This window comes from Thermothelomyces heterothallicus (genome assembly GCF_042370625.1).
Source record: "Thermothelomyces heterothallicus CBS 202.75 unplaced genomic scaffold P884_scaffold_1, whole genome shotgun sequence".
Taxonomy (NCBI): Eukaryota; Fungi; Ascomycota; class Sordariomycetes; order Sordariales; family Chaetomiaceae; genus Thermothelomyces; species Thermothelomyces heterothallicus.
In genome coordinates, this window is record NW_027192562.1 from 160,749 (window position 1) to 187,516 (window position 26,768).

A 26,768-nucleotide genomic window follows, 5' to 3' on the forward strand; every position below is an offset into this window, starting at 1 on the left:
TGGCCTGCCGTACCTATAGGTTTTACAATACTATACTAGATTCGTAGAATATACTCTTCTAGTACTTGAAGTCCTATTAGAAAGCGAAAGCTAGTAGCATTTGCTACCCTATTAAATCTGGTGGCATTTGTAAGACAGAAGAGCCTACTACGCCGTTAGAAAAGGCGTATTAGGCAACGGACTTGATAATAACGTCACTAGGAAACGCTATAGTAGATACGTACCAGGTCAAGGATACTCTAGTCAGGCGTATAGCTAACCTCTATAGATTACCTTTAGGCTATACCTATCTATACGTTTAGGCATATAGTAAACTAACTAACTATAGCGTCATAGAGATTTACCTAGATCCTAGCGCTAGTCGCTCCCTTATCGACCGTAGTTTCTTATAATGATTAAACCACTAGGTTAAACGACGTAAGGGTAGAGTCAAAGGTATAGGAAATGCTATACTAAGTCTTAATAAGTGGATAACATTTAATATCTATCTACCGGGTATAGAAAATGGTATCCCTACCCTAGCTAAGTTTACCCGTTCTATATAGGTTATTAACTCCCTAGTACCAAATCTCCTAATAGGCAACGAATTCCTAGATTCCTATGACGCTAATATTAATTACTAGCGTAAGGAAGTCAATTTATAGTTGTTTAACTTCTGTATTCCTTTTTCCATATACGTATACTCTATATCTTATATATAGAAGGTTAAAACAACTAGGGAAATCACCCTCCTATCTAATTAACAGGCAATAGTGCCTATCGAGTATAAGCCTCTCCCAATAGATCACGCCTTTATATTTAACTTAGCCTATATAGCCGTTTATAACTTTGTAATAGATATAAAGACTCCAAAAGTGGTACCTATTAAAAATACCATATAAGGAACAATCTATATCCTAAAAAGGCACCTTACTAGAAGAATTAAAGAAATAGAAGATAGCGGCTATTTTACCTATTTATAGGAGACAGCTTTTAGCACTATAATAGTTATAACTACCGTTATAATAATAGCTATACTAGCTATAGTAACCGATGTTAACCCTACCTTAATAATCGCTAATCTATCACGGAAATATATATATAGGACGCCGCCCGAGCCGCCTCCCCTAATAGGCCAATAGGACAGCAGGCACGAACAGACCAATCAGGGAAGGATCACGCTTAGCAAAGTGATCTATACACTATAGGATTACTACTATAGCCGTGATCTAGACGGCAAAGGATCACTAGGTAAAGAGTGATCCTAGGATTATATATATATATAGATAGTCACTTGTTATAGTAGACTCTAGAAGTTTACTAATAATAGTAACTTACAATTACAATACTCCTAATAGCATCATACTACTATAAGAGATAACTCCATTATTATAAACCCTTTAGCTTTACCAAATCCCTTAGACGACCTATACACTTATCCCGCTTTACCTACCTTCGTCTAAACCCTTTTAGAAGAAGTCTAATTTAGGTTCGTTACACGTTGCTATTACTCCCTTTGTTCTATTATGGTTTAGAACGGAGGTAACTTCGACCTTGATATCAATATAGCTACTAGCGTTACGGCTAAATAGCTGCTTGCCTAGCTTGGTCAACTCTAGTAGCGAATCTAGGAGTTAGACTAGAGAGATAAGGCTACTTAAGCTCGAATCAAGGAACTCGAGAACGGCGAAAAGCACTTATAGAAACTGGTTAACAAGACCTATACTAAAATTAAGGCGCTCGAGAACGCCAAAGCAAGCTATATCAAGATCGAACTACCTAGCAAATATAGAGGAACCAAGGAGGACCTTGTAGGGTTTTTAACTAACCTCCGATCCTACTTCTGGCTTAATGATGACAAGTTTCTAGACGATAAAGCCAAAGTCCTCTACGTAGCTATAAGACTAGAGGGCAAGGTACTTAGATAATTCGAGCCTACGTAGAACGATTATCTTACTAAAGAGGATGAAGACGACCGAGATATGTTTATATAAGTAGTCTTTCGATCCTATAACTATTTCGAAGAAGAGCTTCAGAAGGTCTTTGGCTATAAAGACGAGAAGATTTACGCGTAAGAAAGGCTTACTAATCTCTGATAGACTAAGTTAATAACCTCCTATGCTATATAGTTTAGATAGGATATACTTAAGTCTTAGCTTAATAATAAGGTATTAATATAACTATTCTATAATAGCTTAAAGGAAAAAGTTAAAGATAAGCTATATAAGTATAACCGGCCTAAAACTCTAGATAAATGTATTATATAGGCCATTAGAATCGACGATCGGCTCTATATATAGGAGTAATAGAAATGAGGTCAAATAAGCGGAACTACGGTTAAGGCTAATAATAAGAAAAAGCGAGTATATGTTAGTACCTTGTATAGGACATATCCTAGAGCTATAGATATAGATATAGTATAGAAGTAGGACAAGAAGAAGACGTCTAAAGATAAGTCTAACGCTACCTGCTATAACTATAGAAAGAAAGGACATTACAAGTGAGAATGTCGAAGCCTGAAGAAAGACTAGAAACTAGTCCCTAGAAAGGAAATTGTAGTTATTAACGAAACTACCAAGGATGTCACCGAAATAGCGGCCACGAGCTATAAAGATAGGGATAGCGATATGGATAGTCCCGAATATAATAATAACGGCGAAGACAAACAGACGCTATACTCCGAACTGGTTACTATAGACCTAGAAATAGGCATTGCCGAATGGGATATGGTAGGAGAGTATACGCCACCGATTTCGATTCTCCTAGCCTTAAGGTAGTGGGGTTTTATAGTTATATAAAGGTAGGATAGATCGTAGATAACCGATACCTAAGGAATTAAAAGACCTAGACCGAATATCTTGTTCTTTTAGGAACGGATCAAATGGTACTGTAACGAAGTTTTCTAGCTTAATATAGAGTTACGCGAACGAGATAGATGCCTGACTTGATTCACTTAGTAGAGTAAAGAGCTTAGGAATAAGATAAGGGAACTCCGATATATTATAGAGACCATTAAAGGGGAATAGCCTATAATATATAATAGACCTAATAGTTATACCAAGCACTTTAACGATTAGTAACTTAGCTATAACGTATAGAACCCTAAGTACTAATTTATATATACGAACTATGGAAAAGACGAACATATATAGGAAAGCTACTAGAAGAAACATTCCTACCTTAGCATTAGGGTACCTATAGTCTATATATAGTAGGAAGAATTTAGAAAAGAATTCTAATATCTTCTAGGCAACGCTACATAACTATACCCTTAATATAAGGTATATATATAAGTGCCCTAGTTCTAATATATAGTATACGAATGCTAATACCACTTCCGCGACAAATTCGAAAACAATTACTAGCTAACCCGATAGGAAAACGGGGACAGAAGTTTATACCCTATAGAATAGGTCTATAATGTAGGAAATAGAGTAGCCGAATTACTCTAGAAGATCGAAGCCCAAAGCCTAGAAGGCATTATAGTAGTTCTAAGACGAGCCTAGCCTAGGTATTACGGAATAGGACAAGACACGTAGGACTTATACTAGAGTAACGATTATCTTTATCACGCGGACGAAAAGAAATCGCGAATTCGGGAGCTTTAGATAAAGTTATAGCGTGTACGACGGAAAGTAGAACGGACCTAATGGTAGGAAGCTATAAGTACTTAATGGCTTACGGAAATAAGCACGATTAACGAAGCCGCCATCAGCCGAACAATCGAAGAGGTTAACACTGACCTAGGAAACGGGTTAGGGCCCTTCGAGGGGCCTGAAAACTATTAATGCCTGTATAGCGGCGAGTAATAGTATAGTATAGGAGGGACTAGCGTAAGAAACTACTATATCGAGACCTCCCGGCAGAAATATAGGAAATTGCTATAACTTTAGGACGATAGTAATAAGATAAGTGACTATAGATAATAGTATAATGGAAATAGTACGAAATGCTTATACTAGTAGATAATAAAGTAGAGATAAACCTGATTTTACTAACGCTTATAAATTAGCTATAGATACCCTAGAGAACGAAGCGGAAGTATAGTATAGTCAAGGGGCTATTTCCAATATAATAGGTATATAGGGAGACTAAACTAATCGATATTACTATAGTAGGAAAGACTATAGTAATTATATTTAGTATTATAGATATAGATAATAATAAAGATATAATATTAGGATTACTATAGTATAAAGATTATAACCCAGACATTAGCTAGAAGAATGGTAGCTACCTATAACCCTAGACGGAGTCGTACTCGACTAGCGTAATAGGGAGCGTATAAGGATCGCGAAAGGACGATATCTAGGGAAAGACATATCCTACAGATCTACCATAAAAGACAGGCAGTGGTAGATAGACTACTATAGACTCTAGAGGAAGCGGTATAACGATATCGACATTATAATAGGAGGAACGAGCCGAACCGCCGATAGCTATTCTCTCTATTAACGAATGCGGAATACTATAACTAGAGTAGTAGGTTAAGCTAGGAGAAATAGCTAGTATCGCTATAGACGGAACCAAGTTTGTATACTATTAGAGAACCGAGGAGCGAGACAAGACTAGGAAGATACCAAAGGAATACGAAGGACACCTAGCATTCGAACCAAAACATCTAGAAGGATTACCAGAACACGGCCTATAGGATCACGAGATCAAGCTTAAGGAAGGAGCACGGCTAAAGTTCTTTAAGATCTACTATATAAGCTAGATATAGAACGAAGAACTTAAGTGATATTTGGAGGAGAACCTTCAAAGAGGATATATCTGCTTGTCGACATCGCTAATAGGCTACCTAATCTTGTTTATACCTAAGAAGGACGGAAAGCTATAGTTATACGTTAACTATCGGCAACTTAATGAATAGACTATGAAAAATCGATACCTATTACTACTAATCTTATAGCTCCGAGATTAGTTAGCAGGAGCCTAATATTTTACGCGTCTTGACTTGCTATCGGCCTATAATTATATATAGATTAAAGAAGGCGACGAGTGGAAAACGGCCTTTAGGATACCCTATAGCTACTACAAGTACCTCGTTATATTATTTAGACTTATAAACGCGCTAGTAACGTTCTAAGCCCTGATTGATCAAGCTATCCGACCCTTTCTTGATAAATTTACGGTATATTATCTCGACGATATACTTATCTTCTCTAAGACAATGGATGAATATTAGAAGTATATAAGAGTAGTACTAGATGTATTATATATATATAAGCTATTAGTTAACAAGGAAAAGAATAAATTCTATATTAGGAAAACGGTGTTTTTAGGATATAAGATATCCCTAGGATAAATTCGGATAGAACCTTTAAAGGTCGAAGCTATTAAGAATTGGTTATAACTAACGTTAGTTATAGAAGTACAAAGTTTTATCGGGTTTGTAAACTTCTACTAGATGTTTATTAGGAACTTCGGAGCAATCGTATAACTATTATATAAACTTACTAAGAAGAACGCTAAATTTCAATGGGAAGAGCGATACGAGTAAGCATTTACGTAGATTCGTAACGCCATTACCAAGGATCTAATACTGGTATTACTAGACCCTAAGAAGCCATTCGAGGTAGAAACGGACGCTTTAGACTATACTATTAGAGGACAATTAGGATAGCGAGATAAACAAGGGAAGCTATATCCTATAGCCTTCTTTTTAAAAAAGCTCGACGGACTATGTCTTAATTATCTGATCTACGACAAGGAACTACTTACGATTATCAAAGCCTTTAAGGAGTAACGACTATACCTTAGTAGTATAATTGAACTAGTACAAGTATATATAGATTATAAGAACCTACGGTACCTTATAATGACGAAAGAGCTTAATGGACAACAAATACAATAGGCAGAATTCCTCATGGAATTCAACTTTAAGATCCGCTATAAGAAAGGCAAAGAGAACGTACGAGTAAATGCTTTAAGCCGATGAACGGATTATATAGAAGGACAAACAGAAACAACGCCACCGCTATTTAAGGAACGAATAGATAGAACGCTATATTACGAAACGTAGACACCTATAGAAGACAATCTACTCGACTCGTTCCTAGAATGTTATATAATCTTTCGAGAAGAAAGGATTAACGAGGTATAGTATTAAGTAGCACTAGGACTAGTAGTACCTAGCGGAGTAGAAGAAAAGGATAGGAAACTCTAGTATTAAGGTAAAGTATACGTCTATGATAAAGACTAATAGCTACGAATGATTTGAGAACTCTACGAGTCGAAACTCGGAGGATATAAAGGAGTTACGAAGATTATCGTACAAGTCAAGAAACACTATGACTTTCTATGGTTAATGGCACGAGTTAAGGAAGTTATATAGAACTATGATATCTATAATCGAAGTAAAATGGTATAATACAAGCCGTATAGGCTACTTTAACCACTGCTAATAGCTAACAAGCTATAGAGCTTAGTTACGATAGACTTTATTATAAAGTTACTAGAATCTAAAGATATAGCTATAGGAGTAATCTACGATAGTATTCTCACTATAGTAGATCGCCTAACTAAATAGGTATACTTCTTCCTATATAAGGAATCCTAGATAGCTAAATAGCTAATAGACGTAATCTATTAGTAAGTTATATTAATATATACTTAGCTATAAGAATAGATTACCGATAGAGATACCAAGTTTGTATTAAAGTTCTGGTAAGCGTTAATATAACGATTAGATATTAATAGTAAACTATTAACGATATATTACCTATAGACTAACGGATAAACAGAATGACTAAACCAAGTTATTAAGTAATACCTCTACTCTTATATTAACTATTAGTAAGATAATTAGGTTATACTATTACTAATAGTATAACTTACCTATAATATAATACTAATAGAAACAACCAAAGTTATACCGTTCTTTACGAACTATAGATATAAAGCAGACCTAAGATAAGGACTAGAGGTTATAGTACCAAGAGTAATAGTCAAAGCAGAACAGATATACGCACTATATAAGAAGCTCAAAAAGGAACTCGAGTTTGTCAGAACCAGAATAAAGAACTATTACGATAAATATAGGCTCGAGAGACCTTACCTAGAGAGGGGAGACAAAGTCTACCTGATCGTACGAAACCTATAAACCAAATGACTAAGTATAAAGCTAGACTTTAAGAAAGTCGGACCCTTTATTATTAAAGAACAAATCTTGACATCTAACTACTGACTATCGTTACCGTTATCTATACGATTATAGATAGATATTTTTTATATTTTACTTCTCGAACCAGCACTAAAGAATGCTAAGATCGCTATAAACATCGAAGCAGAGGACGAAGAGGAAGAATAAGACGTCGAAGAAATTCTAGATTTACGTATTATCGACGGGGAACTGTAATATCTAGTTAAATAGCTTGATTTTAGTCTAGAAGACAACTTATAAGAACTAGTCAAGAACTTGAACTGCCCTATAAAACTAGAACAATTCTACCGGCAGAACCTAGATCGACCAAAGGCAAAACTAGGACAGAATCGAAGATAGCGCCCTAGTTAATAACGTCAACGCCACCATTAAGCTATATATCTAGAACTGCCCTTGATTCCTGCTGCTCTACCTCTTCTAAATCATCTAAAGACGTAAGACCCTGGCAAACCATCTCCGACCCTCGAGATAATAACGATCGCTTTTGACGATAAATATAGTCTAAACGAGCTAGAGACTTGTCTAGACGACGCTACGCTTTTGCTAACGAATCGCGGTTAGTATAGAGAGCCTCTTTAGTATCTTCTTCTAATTGGTCGAGGCGTTTTGACTTATCTATAATATAGGATACTACGGAAGTTAGTATAGGAAAAATATACTAATAAGGGAATATAGATAAGACAAGACCGGAACCTTAGAACCGTTATATAACCTCCTATGACGAACGTATTTACCGTAACGAGAAGAACTCTCTATTATATAGTAATAGAGGCCGCAAGAAAAATAATGAGAACAAGGCATCACTTCGAACCCTAGTTCGTTAATGATAGTAGCTAGGGCAATACGCTCCTTGATCTTTATAGACCTTTTTATCGAACGCTTTACTATACGAGATATATTATTAGTAATATACGGAGGAAAGAGGGGAAACACGGGAGATAACTTACTAAGGGATGCTAGCGCTATGTGAAACAGCCTAAGATAGGCTTTCGGGTCAAAAGCCTTGAAGGAGGGGCATCGTATTATAGAAATATATATACGGGACGCCGCCTGAGCTGCCTCCCCCGATAGGCTAATAGGATAGTAGGCACGAACGGACCAATTAGGGAAGGATTACGCTTAGCAAAGTGATCTATATACTATAGGATTATTACCGTAGCCGTGATCTAGATGGTAAAGGATTACTAGGTAAAGAGTGATCCTAGGATTATATATATATATAGATAGTCACTCGTTATAGTAGACTCTAGAAGTTTACTAGTGATAGTAACTTATAATTATAGTACTCCTAATAGCATCGTACTACTATGAGAGACAACTCTGTTATTATAAACCCTTTGGCTTTACCGAATCCCTTAGACGACCTGCACACTTGTCCCGCTTTACCTACCTTCGTCTGAACCCTTTTAGAAGAAGTCTGAGTTGGGTTTGTTATACCTATCAAAGATAGCTATACCGATAGCAGGCTAGAATCTAGTGACAAATACAAAGTTAAGTGTATTTAGGACTATAAGCTTATACGCGGTAAATATAAGTATCTTATCAAATGGAAAGGACTTGGCTATAAATATAATATCTAGAAAACTGATTTCTAACTATATTATATATGTAAGATAGTAAACGAATATTAGGCTTATTAAGGAGGGCAACTAACCGCCTTAAAGACTTGCCCGGAGGCGGGTACGGCTAGAAAAGCCGCGTTAAGGACTTGCCTGGAGGCGGGCGCGGCTGGAAAACGCCTATATAGAACGAGTACAGACTAGAATGATATATAAGATACCATAGTGGTAGTATAATACTACTATTTGTAACTAGGATATTTACGTAGAAAGAGAGCTCAAATTAGGAGCTATTTAGAGCCTGTAGTATAGGCATTGCGTTTTCTTTTCTAGGCGGGGGACTTGATGTAGTACGTATCCGTGGATACGTCTATCATATAAGGTTAGATTAGTAAGCCCTGTGGATGCCTGCAAACGGTAGGTTCTTTGTGCCTATCTTCTTCTTATATAGAGCTATAGGGCTAGCAAACGTTGATAGGAGACATCGATCTTTTGAACTATTTTGACTACTATAACTAGACCTCTATTAGCCACTAAGAAGAGTTTAAAAGTAGGATAGAATCTATATCTTAACGCTTCTATAGGGGTCGCTTTCTAGGAAGATTTTAATATAGTTAGTAAAGTAGTAGATGTCAGTAAATACTAAGTTCTTTCCGTCGTTAATAATACCTAGGGAATATAGGTCAGGAAAAGAAGGATCAAACTAGCTAATATTATTCCTCTTGATCTTAAAGTCTAAGCGGCTCTATATACTTATAGTAGTATCGTACGTTGATTTGTACACTTGACGTCTATTACCATTGTTACCATTCTTGCTGTTATTACTATAGGGCGGAATGTCCTGACAGCGCTAATCGTTAGGGGTATAGCGGCGGTTAGGAGGATCGTCATAGTCATTAGAGGAATTAGGATTACCGCTACCACCGATAGCAAAGCGTAGAGTTTTATATGATAACTATAGCATATATTCTAGCTAGCTAAGATTAAACCTATAGCTAATGTTAGCGCCTTTAGGGGGTATAGGAAAAGCTCTACTACTATAGTATATATTTTTAGTAAGGTTACTAACTTCCTATACTTCTTCTATAATAGTGTCAAGTCTAGCTAGGTTAAGAGAAGATCATTAATGACTAAGTAGTTATATATCCTCTTCTTCTTTATAACTATATATTATATTAACTATCTCCTTTATCTAGGTTACTACTTTACTAAGAATATCCCTATATTACATTATATATATTTCTAGTTCCTCGATATATTTAGCTAGTAGTACTATCGTTACTAAAACTTCCTTTTCTAGGTAGAGGGCAAGGCGATCTTTAACTTCCACTATATAGGTTATAATTCTATAATCTATCCTAATAAGACCCTTTTCTATATTTTTATCAAATATCTTTATAAATTTGCTAAGAAATCCTTTAGTAGTTTTAGTAATATAGTCAGTTTAGGCCTCTAGCTAGGTAAATTAAAAATCTATCTTATTATTTAGCTAAGTAAGTATCTCTTTATTAGTGCCAAACTTGTCAGGTTTAACTTGTTCTATCTCGTATTCATTAGCAAATTCTATTACCGATTCTATCTCTTATATAGGAGCTTCCTTTTCTTAAGGTAGTTAACTGCTAGGTTTAGGCTCTAATACCTATAAACTTATTAGAAGAGGCATTCTATAGCATCTTTAGAGTATACTTATTATATAGTTAGAGAGTTCCTTATATGATAGTTATTTAGTAGGGGAGTTTAGAGGATATAGATAACTAGGAGGATCGTCTATAAGAAAAGATCCGGGTATTGATATAAGGTTTACCTAGCCTATTTATTAGGGGCAAACAAAGATAGATTTAAGGGGTTAAAAGGAAGAAGAATATCCTAGTTACCAAGTCACTAGGAACAGAGGGATAGATAGGGATAACTACCCTAGTTACTTAGTCGCTAGGAATAGGGAGATTTTATAGTGGTTATAATAGAATTGCTTAGTTTAGTTACTAAGTCGCCAAAACTAAGCTTAACTATTGCGATATTAGTATTAAACTGATTGTTAGAGCGATACAAATCTAGTGTTAATGGTTGCTAGATGGTTAGTCATAGTGCTCGCTACCATTTAATAGAGGTCTAGTTATAGTAGTCAAAATAGTTCAAAAGATCAATATCCTCTATTAATATTTACTAGCCCTATAGTTCTATATAAGAAGAAGATAGGTACAAAGAACCTACCGTTTATAGGTATCTACAAGGCTTACTAATCTAACCTTATATAATAGACGTATCTATAGACACGTACTACATCAGATATAGTAACAGAAGCGTGTCACGATATAGCTATATAAGGCGACCCGACAAGGTATATAGAACCAATTAGGAACCACAAGACCTAAGGACCAATCAGAAAGTGATCGCAGTGATCGTACTTCGATCAAGGCAAGCACCCAAACAATGATCGAAGGATCGTAGTAGCAATCATACAATCGGAATCTAAAGGGGAACACTTAGGAATAAGGGAACTAGACAAGTATATTAGATAGCTAGTCACTCGTTCTAGTAGACTCTAGAGTTTACTAGTAATAGTAACTCCCTTATAATCATAGTACTCCTAATAGTATCATACTATTATAAGAGATAACTCTGTTATTATAAACCCTTTGGCTTTACTAAATCCCTTAGACAACCTATATACTTGTCCCGCGATACTTACCTTTGTCTAAACCCTTTTAGAAGAAGTCTAAGTTAGGTTCGTTATATATTGCTATCACTCCCTTTGTTCTATTATAGTTTAGAACAGAGGTAACTTCGACCTCGATATCGATATAGCTACTAACGTTATAGCCGAATAACTGCTCGCCTAGCTTGGTTAGCTCTAGTAGCGAATCTAGGAGTTAGACTAGAGAGATAAGGCTACTTAAGCTCAAATTAAGGAACTCGAGAACGGCGAAAAGTACTTATAGAAACTAGTTAATAAGGCCTATACCAAAATCAAGGCGCTCGAGACTGCCAAAGCAAGCTATATCAAGATCGAACTACCTAGCAAGTATAGAGGAACCAAGGAGGATCTTATAGGGTTTTTGACAAACCTCCGATCCTACTTCCGGCTTAATGACGATAAGTTTCCAGACGACAAAGCCAAAGTCCTCTACGTGGCTACAAGACTAGAGGGCAAGGCACTTAGATAGTTCGAACCTATGTAGAATGACTATCTTACTAAGGAAGACGAGGACGACCGAGACGCGTTTACGTAGGCAGTCTTTCAATCCTACGATCGTTTTAAAGAAGAGCTTTAGAAGGTTTTTAGTAACAAAGACAAGAAGATTCATACGTAAGAAAGACTCGCTAATCTCTGATAGACCAAGTCAGTAGCCTCTTATACTATATAGTTTAGATAAGATATACTTAAGTCTTAGCTTAACGACAAGGCGTTAATATAACTATTTTATAACGGCCTAAAGGAAAAGGTTAAAGATAAGCCATATAAGTACGACCGGCCTAAAACCCTAGACGAATATATTGTATAGGCTATTAGAATCGACGATCAGCTCTATATACGGGAATAGTAGAAACGAGGTCAAATAAATAGAATCACGGTTAAGGCTAATAACAAGAAAAAGCAAGCGTACATTAGTACCTTATACGGGACATATCCTAAAGCTATAGATATAGACGTAATATAAAAGTAGGACAAGAAGAAGACGGCCAAAGATAAGTCTAACGCTACCTACTATAACTATAGAAAGAAAGGACACTATAAGTAGGAATATCAAAGCCTAAAGAAAGATTAGAAACTAGTCCTAGGAAAGGAAACTATAGTCATTGACAAAACCAAGGATATTGTCAAAGTAACAGCTATAAGCTACGAAGATAAGGATAGTCTCGAACACGACAATAACGGCAAAGACAAATAGACGTTATACTCCAAACTAGTCACTATAGACCCAGAAACAGGTATCGCCGAATAGGATATAGCAAGAGAATATACGCCACCAATTTCGATTCTCCTAGCCTTAAGGTAGTAGGGTTTTACAGTCACGTAGAGATAGAATGGATCGTAGACAACCAATACCTAAGGAGTCGACCAACCTAGACCAAATATCTTATTCCTTTAGGAACGGATCGAATAGTACTATAATAAAGTTTTCCGGCTTAATATAGAGTTACGCGAACAAGATAGATGCCTGATTCGACTCGCCTAGTAGAGCGACGAGATAAGGGACGAAATAAGGGAACTCTAACGTATCATAGAAACTATTAAAGGGGAACAGCCTATAACGTATAATAGACCCGATAGTTATACTAAGCACTTTAATGATTAGTAACTTAGCTATAATATACGGAACCCGGAGTACTAGTTTATATATATAAACCGTAGAAGAGACAAATAAACATAGGAAAGCTACTAAAAGAAACATTCCTACCTTAGCATTAAGGTACCTACAATCTATATATAGTAGGAAGGATTTAGAAAAGAATTCCAATATCTTCTAGGCGATACTATACAATTATACCCTCGATATAAGGTATACATATAAGTGCCCTAGTTCTAGTATATAATATACAAATGCCAATACCACTTCCGCGACAAATTCGAAAACAATCACTAGCCAACCCGATAGGAAAACGGGGACAGAAGTTTACGCCTTATAGAATAGGTCTACGACACGGGAAACAGAGTGGCCGAATTACTCTAGAAGATCGAAACCTAAAGTTTAAAAGGTATTATAGTAGTTCTAAGACAAGCCTAGCCTAGGCACTATAGAATAGGACGAGACATATAGGACTTATACTAGAACAACGATTATCTTTATTACGAGGACGAAAAGAAATCGCGAATTCGGGAGCTTTAGACGAAGCTATAGCGCGTACGACGGAAAGTAGAACGAACCTAATAGTAGGAAGCTACAAGTACTTAATGGCTCGCGGAAATGAGCACGATTAACAAAGCCGCCATTAGCCAAATAATCGGAGAGGTTAACATTAACCTAGGAAACGGGTTAAGGCCCTTCGAGGGGCCCGAAAACCATTAACGCCTACGTAGTAGCAAGTGGTAACGTAGTATAGGAGGAACTAGCATAAGAAACCACTATATCGAGACCTCCCGACAGAAATATAGGAAATCGCCGTAATCTTTAGATAACGACGGCAAGACAAGTAACTATAGATAACGGTATAATAGAAGTAACATAAAATGCTCGTACTAGTAGATAGTAGAGTAAAGATAAACCTAATTTCGCCAATACTTGTAAATTAGCTACGGATACCCTAGAGAATGAAACAGAAGTATAGTATAGTTAAAGGGCTATTCCTAATATAATAGGTATATAAGGAGACCAAACCAATCGATATTACTATAGTAGGGAAGACTATAGTAGTCGTATTTAGTATTATAGATATAAGCGACGACAAAGATATAATACTAGGACTACTATAGCACGAAGACTATAACCTAGATATTAGCTAGAAGAATGGTAGCTACCTATAACCCCAAATAGAGTCATATTCGACCAGCGTAATAGGAAGTACGCAAGGATCATAAGCGGACGATGCTCAAGGGAAGGCATATCCTACAGATCTACCGTAAGAGACAGGCAATAGCAGACAGACCACTACAGACTCTAGAAGAAGCGACATAACGACATTAACGTTATAATAGGAGGAACGAGCTAAACCACTAATAGCTATTCTCTCCGTTGACGAATGCAGAGCATTGTAATCGGAGCAGTAGGTTAAGACAGGAGCAATCGCCAGCATCGCTATAAACGGAACTAAGTTTGTATACTATCAGAAAACCGAGAAACGAGACAAGACTAGGGAAGTACCAAAGGAGTATAAGGGATACCTAGCATTCGAACCGAAGTATCTAGAAGGATTACTAGAATATAGCCTATAGGACTATAAGATTAAGCTTAAGGAAGGAGCATGACTAAAGTTCTTTAAGATCTACTATATAAGCTAGATATAGAATAAAGAACTCTAGCGATATTTAGAGGAGAACCTTTGGAGAGGATATATCCGCCTGTCGATATCGCTAGCAGGCTACCTAATCCTATTTATGCCTAAAAAAGACGGAAAGCTACGATTATACGTCGATTATCGGCAACTTAACAAATAGACCGTGAAAAACCGATACCTATTACTACTAATCTTATAGCTCCGAGATTAGTTAGTAGGAGCCTAATATTTTATACGTCTTGACTTGCCATCGGCCTATAACTATATATAGATCAAAGAGGGCGACAAGTAGAAAACGGCCTTTAGGATACCCTATAGCTACTATAAGTACCTCGTTATGCCATTTGGACTTATAAACGCGCTAGTAACGTTCTAAGCCCTGATTAATCAAGCTATCCAACCCTTTCTCGACAAATTTGCAGTATATTATCTTGACGATATACTTATCTTCTCTAAGACGATAGATAAACACCGGAAGTATGTAAAAGTAATGCTAGACATATTATATATATATAAGCTATTAGTTAATAAGGAAAAGAGTAAATTCCACATTAGGGAAACAGTATTTTTAGGATATAAGATATCCCTAGGACAAATTCGGATAGAACCCTTAAAGGTTAAAGCTATCAAGAATTAGCTACGACTAACGTTAGTTATAGAAGTACAAAGTTTCATCGGATTTGCAAACTTCTACTAGATGTTTATTAGGAACTTTAGAGTAATCGTATAACTATTATACGAACTTACTAAGAAGAACGCTAAGTTCTAATAGGAAGAGCAATATAAGCAAGCATTTATATAGATTCGCGATGCTATCACTAAGGATCTAGTACTAGTATTACTAGACCCTAAGAAGCTATTCGAGGTAGAAACGGACGCTTTAGACTACGCCATCGGAGGATAATTAGGATAACGAGACGAACAAGGGAAGTTACATCCTATAGCCTTCTTTTCAAGGAAGCTCGATAGACTACATCTCAATTACCTAATCTATAACAAGGAACTACTTATAATTATTAAAGCTTTTAAGGAATAGTAACTATACCTTAGTAATACGATCGAACCAGTATAAGTATACACAGATTACAAGAATTTACGGTACTTTACGACAACAAAGGAGCTTAACAGACGATAAATATAGTAGGTAAAATTCCTTGTAGAATTCAACTTTAAGATCTACTATAAGAAAGGCAAAGAGAACGTACAAGCGGACGCCTTAAGCCGACGAACGGACTACATAGAAGGACGAACAGAAACAACGCTACCATTATTCAAGGAACGAAAAGACGGAACGCTACATTACGAAACGCAAACACCCGTAGAAGATAATCTACTCGACTCGTTCCTAGAATGCTACGTAATCTTTCGAGAAGAAAGGATCGATAAAGTATAGTATTAAGTAGTACCCGGACCAGTAGTACCTAACAGAGTAGAAGAAAAAGATAGGAAACTCTGGTACCAAGGCAAAGCGTATATCTATAATAAAGACTAATAACTACGAATAATTCGAGAACTCTACGAGTCGAAACTCGGAGGACACAAAGGAGTTACGAAGACTATTATACAAGTCAAGAAACATTATAACTTTCTATAGTTAACGGCACGAGTTAAGGAAGTCGTATAGAGCTACGACATCTATAATCGAAGTAAGACGGTACGATATAAGCTATATAGGCTACTTTAGCTACTGCTAATAGCTAATAAACTATAGAGTTTAGTTACGATAGACTTTATTATAAAACTACTAGAATCTAAGGATATAGCTATAGGAGTAATCTACGATAGTATTCTTACTATAGTAGATCGCCTGACTAAATAGGTATACTTCTTTCCTTATAAGGAGTCCTAGATAGCTAAATAGCTAGCAGATGTGATCTATCGGCAAGTTACATTAGTATACGCTTGGCTATAAGAATAGATTACTAATAGAGATATTAAGTTCGTATTAAAGTTCTAGTAAGCGTTAATATAATAATTAGGCGTTAATAGTAAGCTATTAATAGCATATTACCTATAGACTAACAGACAAACGGAGTAACTAAACCAAGTTATTAAGTAGTACCTCCGTTCCTACGTTAACTACTAACAAGACAACTAGGTTATACTATTACTAATAGTATAACTCGCTTATAATATAACACCGATAGAAACGACCAAAGTTATACTATTCTTTATAAACTATAGATACGAAGCAGACCTTAGGTAAGGACTAGAGGTTATAGTACCAAGAGCAGTAATCAAAGCAAAATAGATATATACACTATACGAAAAACTCAAAAAGGAACTCGAGTTTGTTAGAACTAGAATAAAGAACCACTACGATAAATATAAGCTTAAAGGACCTTACCTAGAAAGGGAAGACAAAGTCTATCTAATTATACGAAATCTATAAACCAAGTAACCAAGTATAAAGCTAGACTTTAAGAAAGTTAGACCCTTTGTTATCAAAGAACGAATTTCGACATCTAACTACCAACTATCATTACCATCGTCTATACAACTACAGACAGACGTTTTTTATATTTTACTTCTCAAACTAGCACTAAAGAACGCCAAAATCACTATAAACATCGAAGCAGAAGACGAAGAGGAAGAATAGGACATCGAAGAAATTCTAAATTTATATATCATTAATAGGGAACTATAGTATCTAGTCAAATGGCTTAATTTTAGACTAGAAGATAACTTATAGGAACTAGTTAAGAACCTAAATTACCTTAAGAAACTTTAGCAGTTCTACTAGAGGAACCCTAACTAACCGAAAGCGATAGACCTAAAACCAACCTAAAATCAGTTAGCAAGGACGGATCTAAAGGAACTTTAAGATATATAGAATCCTAAAGCTATCTAAAATCAGTAGATAAGCAAGATAGGGTCAAAGAAGACATAGTAACCCTAGAAGCCTTTGCTACTACCGCCGTTTTAGCCTCCTTACGTTCTACTCGCTCTAACTCCTCTATACTATCGATACCCTAAGTAATAGCTCTTATCATCTTCTTAAACCATATTCGTTTCTATTTCCAAAGACAAAGGACCTACTCCTTAGTAGTTATAAGCTTATCTTCAAGTTTTTAATATTAAGCTATAATAGACTAAAGCTAAGTAGGAGAAACGCTAAGAACGTTATAATTCAAACGCTTATTATAAACGTACTCTATATATCGAGAAGAATCGCTTTTTGAAACCTTATATAAACTAAGGCCTTTAGACTCGTATAACGTACAAGGATATATCGTTAAAAGATTATCCAAGGAAAGAATCATAGCTAGGAGATGGTTAGTATAAAGAGTCGACGTAATAGGCTTAGACTTCGACTTCTTTCTTATATAATTAGCTATCTTAATAACATTACAAAAGAAGAGAAGAGGGGGGACTAAGGAATATAACTATATATAAGCAAGGGGGGGGTATTAGCGCTATTTAAAACAGACCTAAGTCTTTCGAGGACAAAAGACCTAGGGGAAGGGCATTATATCACAATATAGCTATATAAGGCAACCTAACAAGGTATACAGAACCAATCAGGAACTATAAGACCTAAGGACTAATCAGAAAGTGATCGCAGTGATCGCACTTCGATCAAGGCAAGCACCCGAACAATGATCGAAGGATCGTAGTAGCAATCACACGATCGGAATCTAAGGGGGAACACTTAGGAATAAGGGAACTAGACAAGTATATTAGATAGCTAGTCACTTGTTCTGGTAGACTCTAGAGTTCACTAGTGATAGCAACTCCCTTATAATCATAGTACTCCTAATAGCATTATACTACTATGAGAGATAACTCTGTTGTTGTGAATCCTTTGGCTTTACCAAATCCCTTAGACGACCTGTATACTTGTCCCGTGACACTTACCTTCGTCTGAACCCTTTTAGAAGAAGTCTGAGTTGGGTTCGTCACAAAGCGGTTTAGCTGATTTGCTCTTCCTGAATCTGGTACTTTTAAAACCTTAGTTAATTATCATTAGGTACGTGTATTAAACTGCTCGTATACAGACTGAGCATTCTAACCAAAGCTGTGTATGGGAAGGTACCTACCTTATCTTAATTACTGTGTTCCGTCCTTCTCCGAGAAATGTACGTCGGGATGTAAACTGGTTGAAAATCTCTAGGAAAATAATACAAGGACAACGAAGGTCTCTGGTCTCTGGCTATTGGCTGCAAATGCTCGAGAAAGAGGAGCTCGGGCCTTGAATCTGCTGAATTGCCCGGCTAGCGTACCTACCTAATTAATCCGTACAAGTATACGGAGGTTGGCCAGAAAAGTCCAACCCCATCCAGGATGCCAAGGTCTTGGCATATAGTAATCCGTACAAGTTGATGGTGGGGCCTTGATGGTGGGGGCTGAGCAAGGAAGAGATTGGTGCGTTCCGGGAATGACCAATTCATCCCCACATGCTCCTTGTTTCACCTAGCACCTGCTGCCTAATCCGTACGTGAGATCGACTCGGCGTCGCTGTTCTAGCGCCACGGCAGGCTGGCAACGCCCGTCTGACATTTGATGCGGCCACGCCTTGCACGTCGGTCGAGTAGCCTTCCTCCACGTGTAGAAGCCACGTCCACGTGTAAAAGCCACGTGCACGTGTAGAAGGCAACTCTCACCCTTCTCAGAGATGTGCCCAGTCATAGACTTGAGCGGCTCGCAGAAGCTCCTGCGGCAGCGTTTCGTACAATGCTCCTTCCCTCGTTCAGAAAGGCAGCAACGTGCGCGTCGTTGATTTCCAGTTTCTCTTTTCTCGATTGAACTCTTGCCAACATTTTTCGTCTCATAAGTTTTGACAATACCTTTTTTTTTCGGAAGGATTTCGGACACCACCATCCCTCGCTCCTCGTATCTTGCCAGCACGCTACCACGTATTTACCAATATTCCTCGTCGTTCACGATTAAAAGAAAAGAGAACGAGGAAAGAAAAGGCCTCCCAAACGCCACCATGAACCGCGACGAGGAGTTATCAGAAGCCGTTCGGTCTTATCTCCACCCCTTGAAGGCATGGTTAAACCATGCCGACGAACGGAAGAACCTCGAGGAAGAGTTGGAGAAGAAGTACATGGAGTTGCTTAAGGAGTACGACAAGAAATGTGCCGAGTGCGAATATCAAAAACATCTCACCAAGGTCTTGGGAGAGCAACATCGCAAGGCAGACCAGGAGCTGAATAGACTTAGAGCTGATATCGTAAGTTTCTTTTATTACGCCCGTCGCCTTCGGAGAGCGGGGCCGATGACATGCCGTGGCACGGCCGGACCTCATCTTTCCTCCCGCCGTCTTCGACACGGACTGATAACCCGAGCCACAGGATTCCGCGCCCTTTGCCTTTGTCGTTATCGACGGCGACGGAGCCGTATTCCGCGAAGACCTGATCGCCCTGGGGGAAGAGGGCGGCGGACAAGCCGCTCATGAGCTGCATAAACAACTAAAGGCCTACTTTCATGATAGCTCGTCCTGCTCGAACATTGACAGCATTTTCGTACACGTCGTCCTTAATATGAAGGACCTGTCCCGCGCCCTCCATGATTCAGGTGTTCTTCTCCCTGTTAACGACTATGCAGCCTTGACCAAGTTTGCTCGCGGTTTCTGCCGCGCCCAGCCCCTCTTCACCTTCACCGACGTGGGTCACGGCAAGGAGCAGGCCGACCATAAAGTGCGCAAACTCTTTGAAGTTATGGAGAGAAACATACAGTGTAAACGTCTTATTTTGGCCGGCTGCCACGATAACGGCTACGCTACCTTCCTCGAATCCTTCCGCGGCAACGAAAAGATCTGCCTCCTGAAGACCACCCCCCCTGCTGCCGATTTCAGAAAGCTTTCCTTCAGTTGGATTAGCTGCCCCTCGGTCTTTCGAACGGACCCCTTGCCGTCCAAGCGTCCGGCACCTGTTGAAGCTTCGGCTACTCCGCTGTGTGATCCGATACCGACAACCTGCAACCCTTCCGGCAACGGGACGAACAACCCGCCTAGAGCTAGTCCCTCGCCACCCGGGTCCCCTAGACCAGCAGAATCTTTGCCGCAGGCTGCGGAGAGCAGGCCGGGGGCCCGGCAGACCAGCTATGCTACCGTGGGGCAAACCGCAGCGGCTCCGGTGATCAACATCGCGAGTCAAAGGAGACCAGCCTCCCCGCGTCCGTACTACCAGCTCAACAAGAACGACGAGCGCGTGGATGTCCCCTTAGCCCGCCCAGACCCCCAAGTGATTCAGGCGCTCGAGAACCGAAAGCAGATAAACGGCGGTATCAACCTTCGCAATCGCTATCACTTAACCGGCCATTGCGATCTTCCCAATTGCCGCCACTACCACGGAGAGCGCCTGAACGCCGCCGGAACGCTCGCACTCCGGCATAGAGTGCGCAAGACGCGCTGTAACTCTGGTCTGCGGTGCCGTGACGTCTCCTGCATTTACGGCCACCATTGCCCGAACCCGGGGTCGTGCCGCTATGATATCGACTGCCGTTTCTTTGATACGCACGGCATGGATATTGTAATTAAGTCTTCAAATCCTCCGATCGACTGGTATTATTAGAGTTGCTGCTGACTTATGTTTGACAGACTCCAACCATTAAGGTCTATGAGGATGGGAAACGCGAAGTTATCCCCTAGATGCAGTTATCAAAGTCGAGTGCTGAATTGAGGGAACCCGAACCTGTCGCGCGCCGTTTTGCCCATAAAAGTTGTCTGTCTGCTCAAAAGGGTCCAAAACTAGTAGCTATAGGGACAAGAAACCGCACCCTTTGAACAGCAACAAAGACCAGAAGCTGTCGCTTTTGTAGGGAGGGCGAAAACGCGTATCTGGACCCGATAGTTCACTTTCTTTTTAGGTCGAGATTGCTGACTTAGCAAGCCTTGGTCATGTGTTTAAGACGGATCAAACGGTTAAGAACGCGTACCCGCTTAGTTTTACCATTCCGTTTCTCAGTTCCGTTTCTCATTAACATCGTGGGTTTCTAACATTCGCCTTGTGACTATAAGTTCCGCCAACGCGTCGCAGATCTCGTTCCTAGCCAACCAAACGTGTTTGCGACCCTAACTCTATACGTCTTGGCAAATTGCAAGGGCCGTCGCGACTGGCGAACGAAGCGACGCCAGCAATTTTATCTGCTGCTAATGATCCTATATTACGAAACAGGTAGATAGCGTCAGTAACGCCAATTACATGTAGGGAAAACAACGTAAATAAGATGGGTATCTGAAAAAGAATTACTGCGCCAGCCCCGAACCAACCGCGCCTATCGGTTGATCGCCAGGCATCTCGTGGACCCTGTTTCGCGAGTCCGGCGCTTCATACAAGCCTCCAACCCAAGGCTCCCACTTCGCACCATCATAATTGTCACCGTGAGCCGGGGAGAGCGCAGCCACGGGCTCTGTGGGAGGAGGAGCAAGCGACTGCCTCGTCTCCCTCGCCTTCCTTCTCCGGCACCAGAACAGCACGCCGGCCGCAACGACAGCCATGCCCCCGACAGCCGCGCCAACCGCAATTCCCGCCACCGCAGCGGTCGAAAGGCCTTGAGAACCTCTCTCGTCGGTTCCGGGCGCAGTACCGTCACCACCACTACCATCGGTGCCTGTCCCTGTCCCGGTACCGATGCTAGTAGTATCAACCGGCTCCGTCCCGTCCGCCTCCTCGGCACTCAGCGCTTTCCAGAAGCCGTCCCACGACCTCTCCCAGTCGTTGCCCCCGGCCACAACCGCATCCTGGTCGGGCTGTATGCTCACTGCGTCCACATCCGCGGGTATGTTGGGCCCGGGCGCCTGGTCGAGCCAGACTCTGCGCTTCTCCCAGTTGGCGCCGACGAAGGCGTCTTGGAAGAAGGCACGCCCCAGCGCGTAGGCACCGATGCCGCCCGTGAAGCAGGGAAGGTATGGTACAGGTTCGAGAGTGGCGGTGAATGGAGCTGTAAGGTTTAGGCTCAAGTGGCGAAAGGGCACATGGATAGTGAGCGACTCGGTGTTGCTCGCGCCCATGAGGGTGAAGGACAGGGTCGAGGCGGAGGTGACGACCGGAGCGTAGCGCGGGGACGAGGTGTTCCAGAGGTAGAGGCCGAGCGAGGCGTTGTAGGAGACGGGCAGGTGCGCGGCGATGCTGTCGCACGTGGATTTTGGCAGGGTTAGGTAGGGGCTGCAGGGGTCGAGGATGACGGGGAGACCGGCCGAGCTGATGGAGGAATTGCCTTGGGCGAGGAGACCCGATATGGCGGTCGCGCTGTTAAAGGGGGAGCTGCCTTGGATCACGAGAATGCTGATGTCCTGCAACGTGACGGGCTTAAACAAGTCGCCGTCGATGGAGAGCGTTTTGCCCACGACGCGGTTGCGGTCGTAGCCGCCGTAGAGGAGGGATCCTGTCATTTTCGCGGCTGATGCGGCCGAGCCGTAGTGCAGGCCGAACGAGCTAGACGTCGTCATGTTTTGGTCCTTGAGGGCCCAGGGAATCATGCTTGCGTTGAGGGTTGGCCTGCTAGCGCCGTCTCCGGTGAAGACCTGGAACCGCTCGGGTGCTCCGACGCTGAGACAGCCCGTAAAGATGGGGTACCACGTCCCGCCCGGATAGACGAACATCTGTTGTGCCGAGTCAATCAAGGACAGCGAGTGGTTCTGGATGATACCGTCCGTGAAAAGCATGTTGATCGACTCCAGATACATGCTAGAGTCCCCACCTGCCTCAAGACCGGCGTACAATCCCTGGGTCGGCGGCTTGAAGGCGATACCCTGGGCCGGGCGGGCCCTGGATTTCTCAACCGCCTCATCCTTGTTGTAGGCTCCCGATGCGCAATGGGCAACAGAGCTGTTGACGGTGCAGTAATCGGTCGTGGTGACGAACGTGTTCCACATGCGGCCAGGAAAGAGGGCCATTTTGGACTGCGTACCGAGAGAGACCTCGACGGCATTCCAGGGCCCGTCCGGCCCAAATGTCTCGCTGGACCAGACTGCCTGTCTCGGTTCCACGGCACCCAACGCATAGGGCACGAGGCCGATGGTAAAGGGTGCCAGGAGGCTGGAAGGGGGGGTCATGATCTCCTGCCTGCCTCTTCGGTCTCAAGTCGTCCTGCTGAGAAATCTAGTGGCAGTGAGCACAGGGAAAATGGTATATGTGAAGAAAAGAACGTCGGGACGGGAAGTGAGCGAGCGCATTAGCGAGGGTTGGGCAAACTCAAAGGAAGGGAAAGCCCGTGCAGTTCCGTGAATTTCGACATTGGCCATTTGAATCATTTACTGCTTTCAGCCCTGCCACAAGAACCACACAACAAACCCTCATACGCGTCTTTAACTTGCAGGCTTGCTCCATCCATAGACAAAGGGTCTTTCGTGGCACAGCGTATCAAGACCGAGGATTCTACCAGGCATGCCCACAGCAGCGCGCGTAATGGGCACTTTGGGCTCACCGACCTCATCTCGCAGGCCTGGGAGGCCGTTGAACACACAGTGTCTCCTCAACTTCTTTGTTCCAGGTTATGCTGTTGGTTGTGTTGTGAGCCTTGGCGCCGGAATTTCTCGACGCTTATGGGCTGCTGACTTCCAGCAACCTGTAACCGAATTGTCGGGCGGTATTGTGCCCGCGTCCGCTGATACCCCAAACGCAAACGCGGAAGTCTTGCCGGCGCCAAACTCGGGCGCTAACGAATCAAGCCGTTAGAGCTCCATCCTTGCCGCCCCCGGCTGCTTTAGCGTGTGATCGTCTTGCGGCTGACTGGAGGGCCCCATCAACCCCCTGTCTAAGGCGCAGCGTCTTCGCAAGTGCCCTGCCAAAAGCTGACGGTTGAGCCCGCCGACAAACCTGGAGTTCTCTCCTCATCGTACTTATTGTGTTCTCTGATGTCGAAAAGCAAACCACGCTTCGGTTCCGACGGCCGCTCAAGATGCTTGCCAGGTACTTCAGCTCCTCCTGGCAGCGGTTCTCCTCCTACTCTCCTGTCAATGGGAATGTTCCACCTGTCACAGATGATAACCGGTCTGGCCCACGCAAGACTGCCGCGAGGAACTGCCCCACCGTCGCTGACATCCTGTCTTCGCGACGACTGCGCATATGTCTGCCGATTGCGGTGATCTTGTTGATTCTGGTTGTCTCTGGCCACCGTTACGATGCGCTCGCTCGCATCCCCTCCGGCTGGGCCAAGGGGGGAGCCTCCTCGAACGAACAGACGACGGCGCCGGCGCCGGCGGTGGATTCGATCGTAGATGCGAGCAAGGTCGACTGGTCGCGGTTCGCTTATACGCAATACGTCACCGACAGCCATTATCTACGTAACTCGGTCATGCTCTTCGAACGCTTGCAGCACGTCGGAAGCCGAGCGGACCGTGTGCTGATGTACCCGTCGTACATGTATGACCCGAATGCGGCGTGGGACGGTGTCGTCAGCGATAACGCCCGCTTGGTGATGAAGGCCCGTGATGAGTATGGCGCGCAGCTGGTGCCTATCGAGGTGCAACACCGGGACGTTGGTGACAGTATGTTCTCTCCGCAGAATGAATAAAGGCCGTGGTGCTTCCGCCTTTGCTGACCGAACCCGTGCGTGTCCATCAGAAACATGGGCCGAGTCTTTCACCAAGCTTCTTGCCTTCAACCAGACGCAGTACGACCGGGTGCTCTCGCTCGACTCGGACTCGGTGGTCCTGCAGAACATGGACGAGCTCTTCCTGCTACCGCCCTGCCCGATGGCGATGCCGCGCGCGTACTGGCTGTACCCGGAGACCAAGATCCTGACGTCGTCGCTCATGCTGCTGCAGCCGAGCGCGGCCGAGTTCGCGCGCGTGATGGAGCGAGTCTCGCATGCGGCGCCCAGTGACTACGACATGGAGATCATCAACTACCTGTACGCCGACAGCGCGATGGTGCTCCCCCACCGGATCTACCAGCTGCTGGTGGCGGAGTATGTCCGGGAGCCCGATCAGCATGCCGCCTTCCTCGGCAACGACCGCGAGGAGTGGGACGCAGTCGCCGCTTTCAATGAGGCCAAGTACTTGCACTGGTCCGACTGGCCCCTGCCAAAGCCGTGGCTCGACATACCAGAAAAGGCGAGGTTGGATCGCGAGCCAAAGTGTCATATGAGGAACGGCGTTGAGTCCTGCGCCGAGAGGGATCTGTGGAATGGCTTTTACCAAGACTTCGCGGAAAGACGGAAGGTATGTATTCCGTACCTACAATCTATTCCATTCCATTCCACGGAAATCGTCGCGTTGAGTGTCGCTGACCAACGCTGTGCACTTTTCAGCGGGTGTGCGGATCCGTTCCTGGGGAACGATCGCACCGATTGAGGCGAAGAGGGTGAGCTTAGGTAGGGTATTTGGACGGTCAGTATGGTGAGGTCGTCGTTGCCTGGTGGGGTCATATGAGTTGGATCGTAAATCGGAGCTAAAGCAGGGACTCACCTGTATGTGGGAAATGACTTGTTTGGCATTAGATCTAGGGATGGCGTACGGAGCTGGAAACGGAAGGTGGCACCTGGTGAACCTCGGGTCTTTACAACTCAAACAGTAGCAATATACCTACGGTAAATAGGTAGCTCAATTCAATGGAATCAAACATAATTATCTGGCGCTAATTTGAGTACTAGTAAGGAATTTGTTCGGAACCGAATAATCGTTCTAGACGTGGATTACAGAAGATGGAACAGCACAAGGTGTGACAGAGTGTACGTACGTAGTACCTACGGGGACTGATCACAAGCCTAGTGTAATTACAGTAAACACCGTACTTACACCACGTCAACCAGGATGCCCTTGCCCTCCAACTAGCGATAAACAAATGCTCGACCAATATCATCGGATTGCCCTTAGCATGCGTATTCTCCTGAGGTAGCCAGCCGAAGCTATCCTTGGGCAACACCAACACATCCGTCCTGCCGGTCCTGCCCACAGCTTCAACGAACGCGTGAATGTATAGGCAACAATGAAGCACGGCTCAGCTGATGAGCACAATCTGCCATGGTAGGCTGCAGGCGCATGGTAGAGAAGCCATTCCATTCCAGCCCTTTGACTTGATTAGTTACGAGTGATACTGGCTGCAGAAGCTGTTGGTGATGGATGGGTCGCGTGGCGTGCTCTCCCTGCGATCTTACATATATCGGGGTGAACTCCTTACTATACTTTCCGCATGCTCGGACACATGGAATTCCTAAATTTCTGCTCTTTCTTGCGCTGACGG

General features: G+C 42.1%; 3 protein-coding genes across 3 annotated transcripts; 2 read left to right on the forward strand and 1 right to left on the reverse strand.

The window, feature by feature from the left end:
• The first annotated feature begins 19,303 nt into the window (after positions 1-19,303).
• On the forward strand, positions 19,304-21,431 carry P884DRAFT_259 (uncharacterized protein). The gene is made up of 3 exons (XM_069441300.1): positions 19,304-19,813; positions 19,935-21,113; positions 21,182-21,431. The coding sequence occupies exons 1-3, from the start codon at positions 19,571-19,573 to the stop codon at positions 21,230-21,232; spliced, it is 1,473 nt and encodes a 490-aa protein (XP_069301350.1). The 5' UTR covers positions 19,304-19,570; the 3' UTR covers positions 21,233-21,431.
• Positions 21,432-21,829: 398 nt separating this feature from the next.
• On the reverse strand, positions 21,830-23,248 carry P884DRAFT_189910 (aspartic peptidase domain-containing protein; the record flags this gene model as incomplete). Its single annotated transcript, XM_069437477.1, has 1 exon — positions 21,830-23,248. The coding sequence occupies one exon, from the start codon at positions 23,246-23,248 to the stop codon at positions 21,830-21,832; it is 1,419 nt and encodes a 472-aa protein (XP_069301351.1).
• A 1,138-nt stretch (positions 23,249-24,386) lies between these two features.
• P884DRAFT_233463 (glycosyltransferase family 8 protein) lies at positions 24,387-26,143 on the forward strand. The gene is made up of 3 exons (XM_069439886.1): positions 24,387-25,072; positions 25,149-25,747; positions 25,837-26,143. Exons 1-3 carry the CDS (start codon positions 24,484-24,486, stop codon positions 25,891-25,893), a joined length of 1,245 nt encoding a protein of 414 aa, XP_069301352.1. The 5' UTR covers positions 24,387-24,483; the 3' UTR covers positions 25,894-26,143.
• Positions 26,144-26,768: the final 625 nt, after the last annotated feature.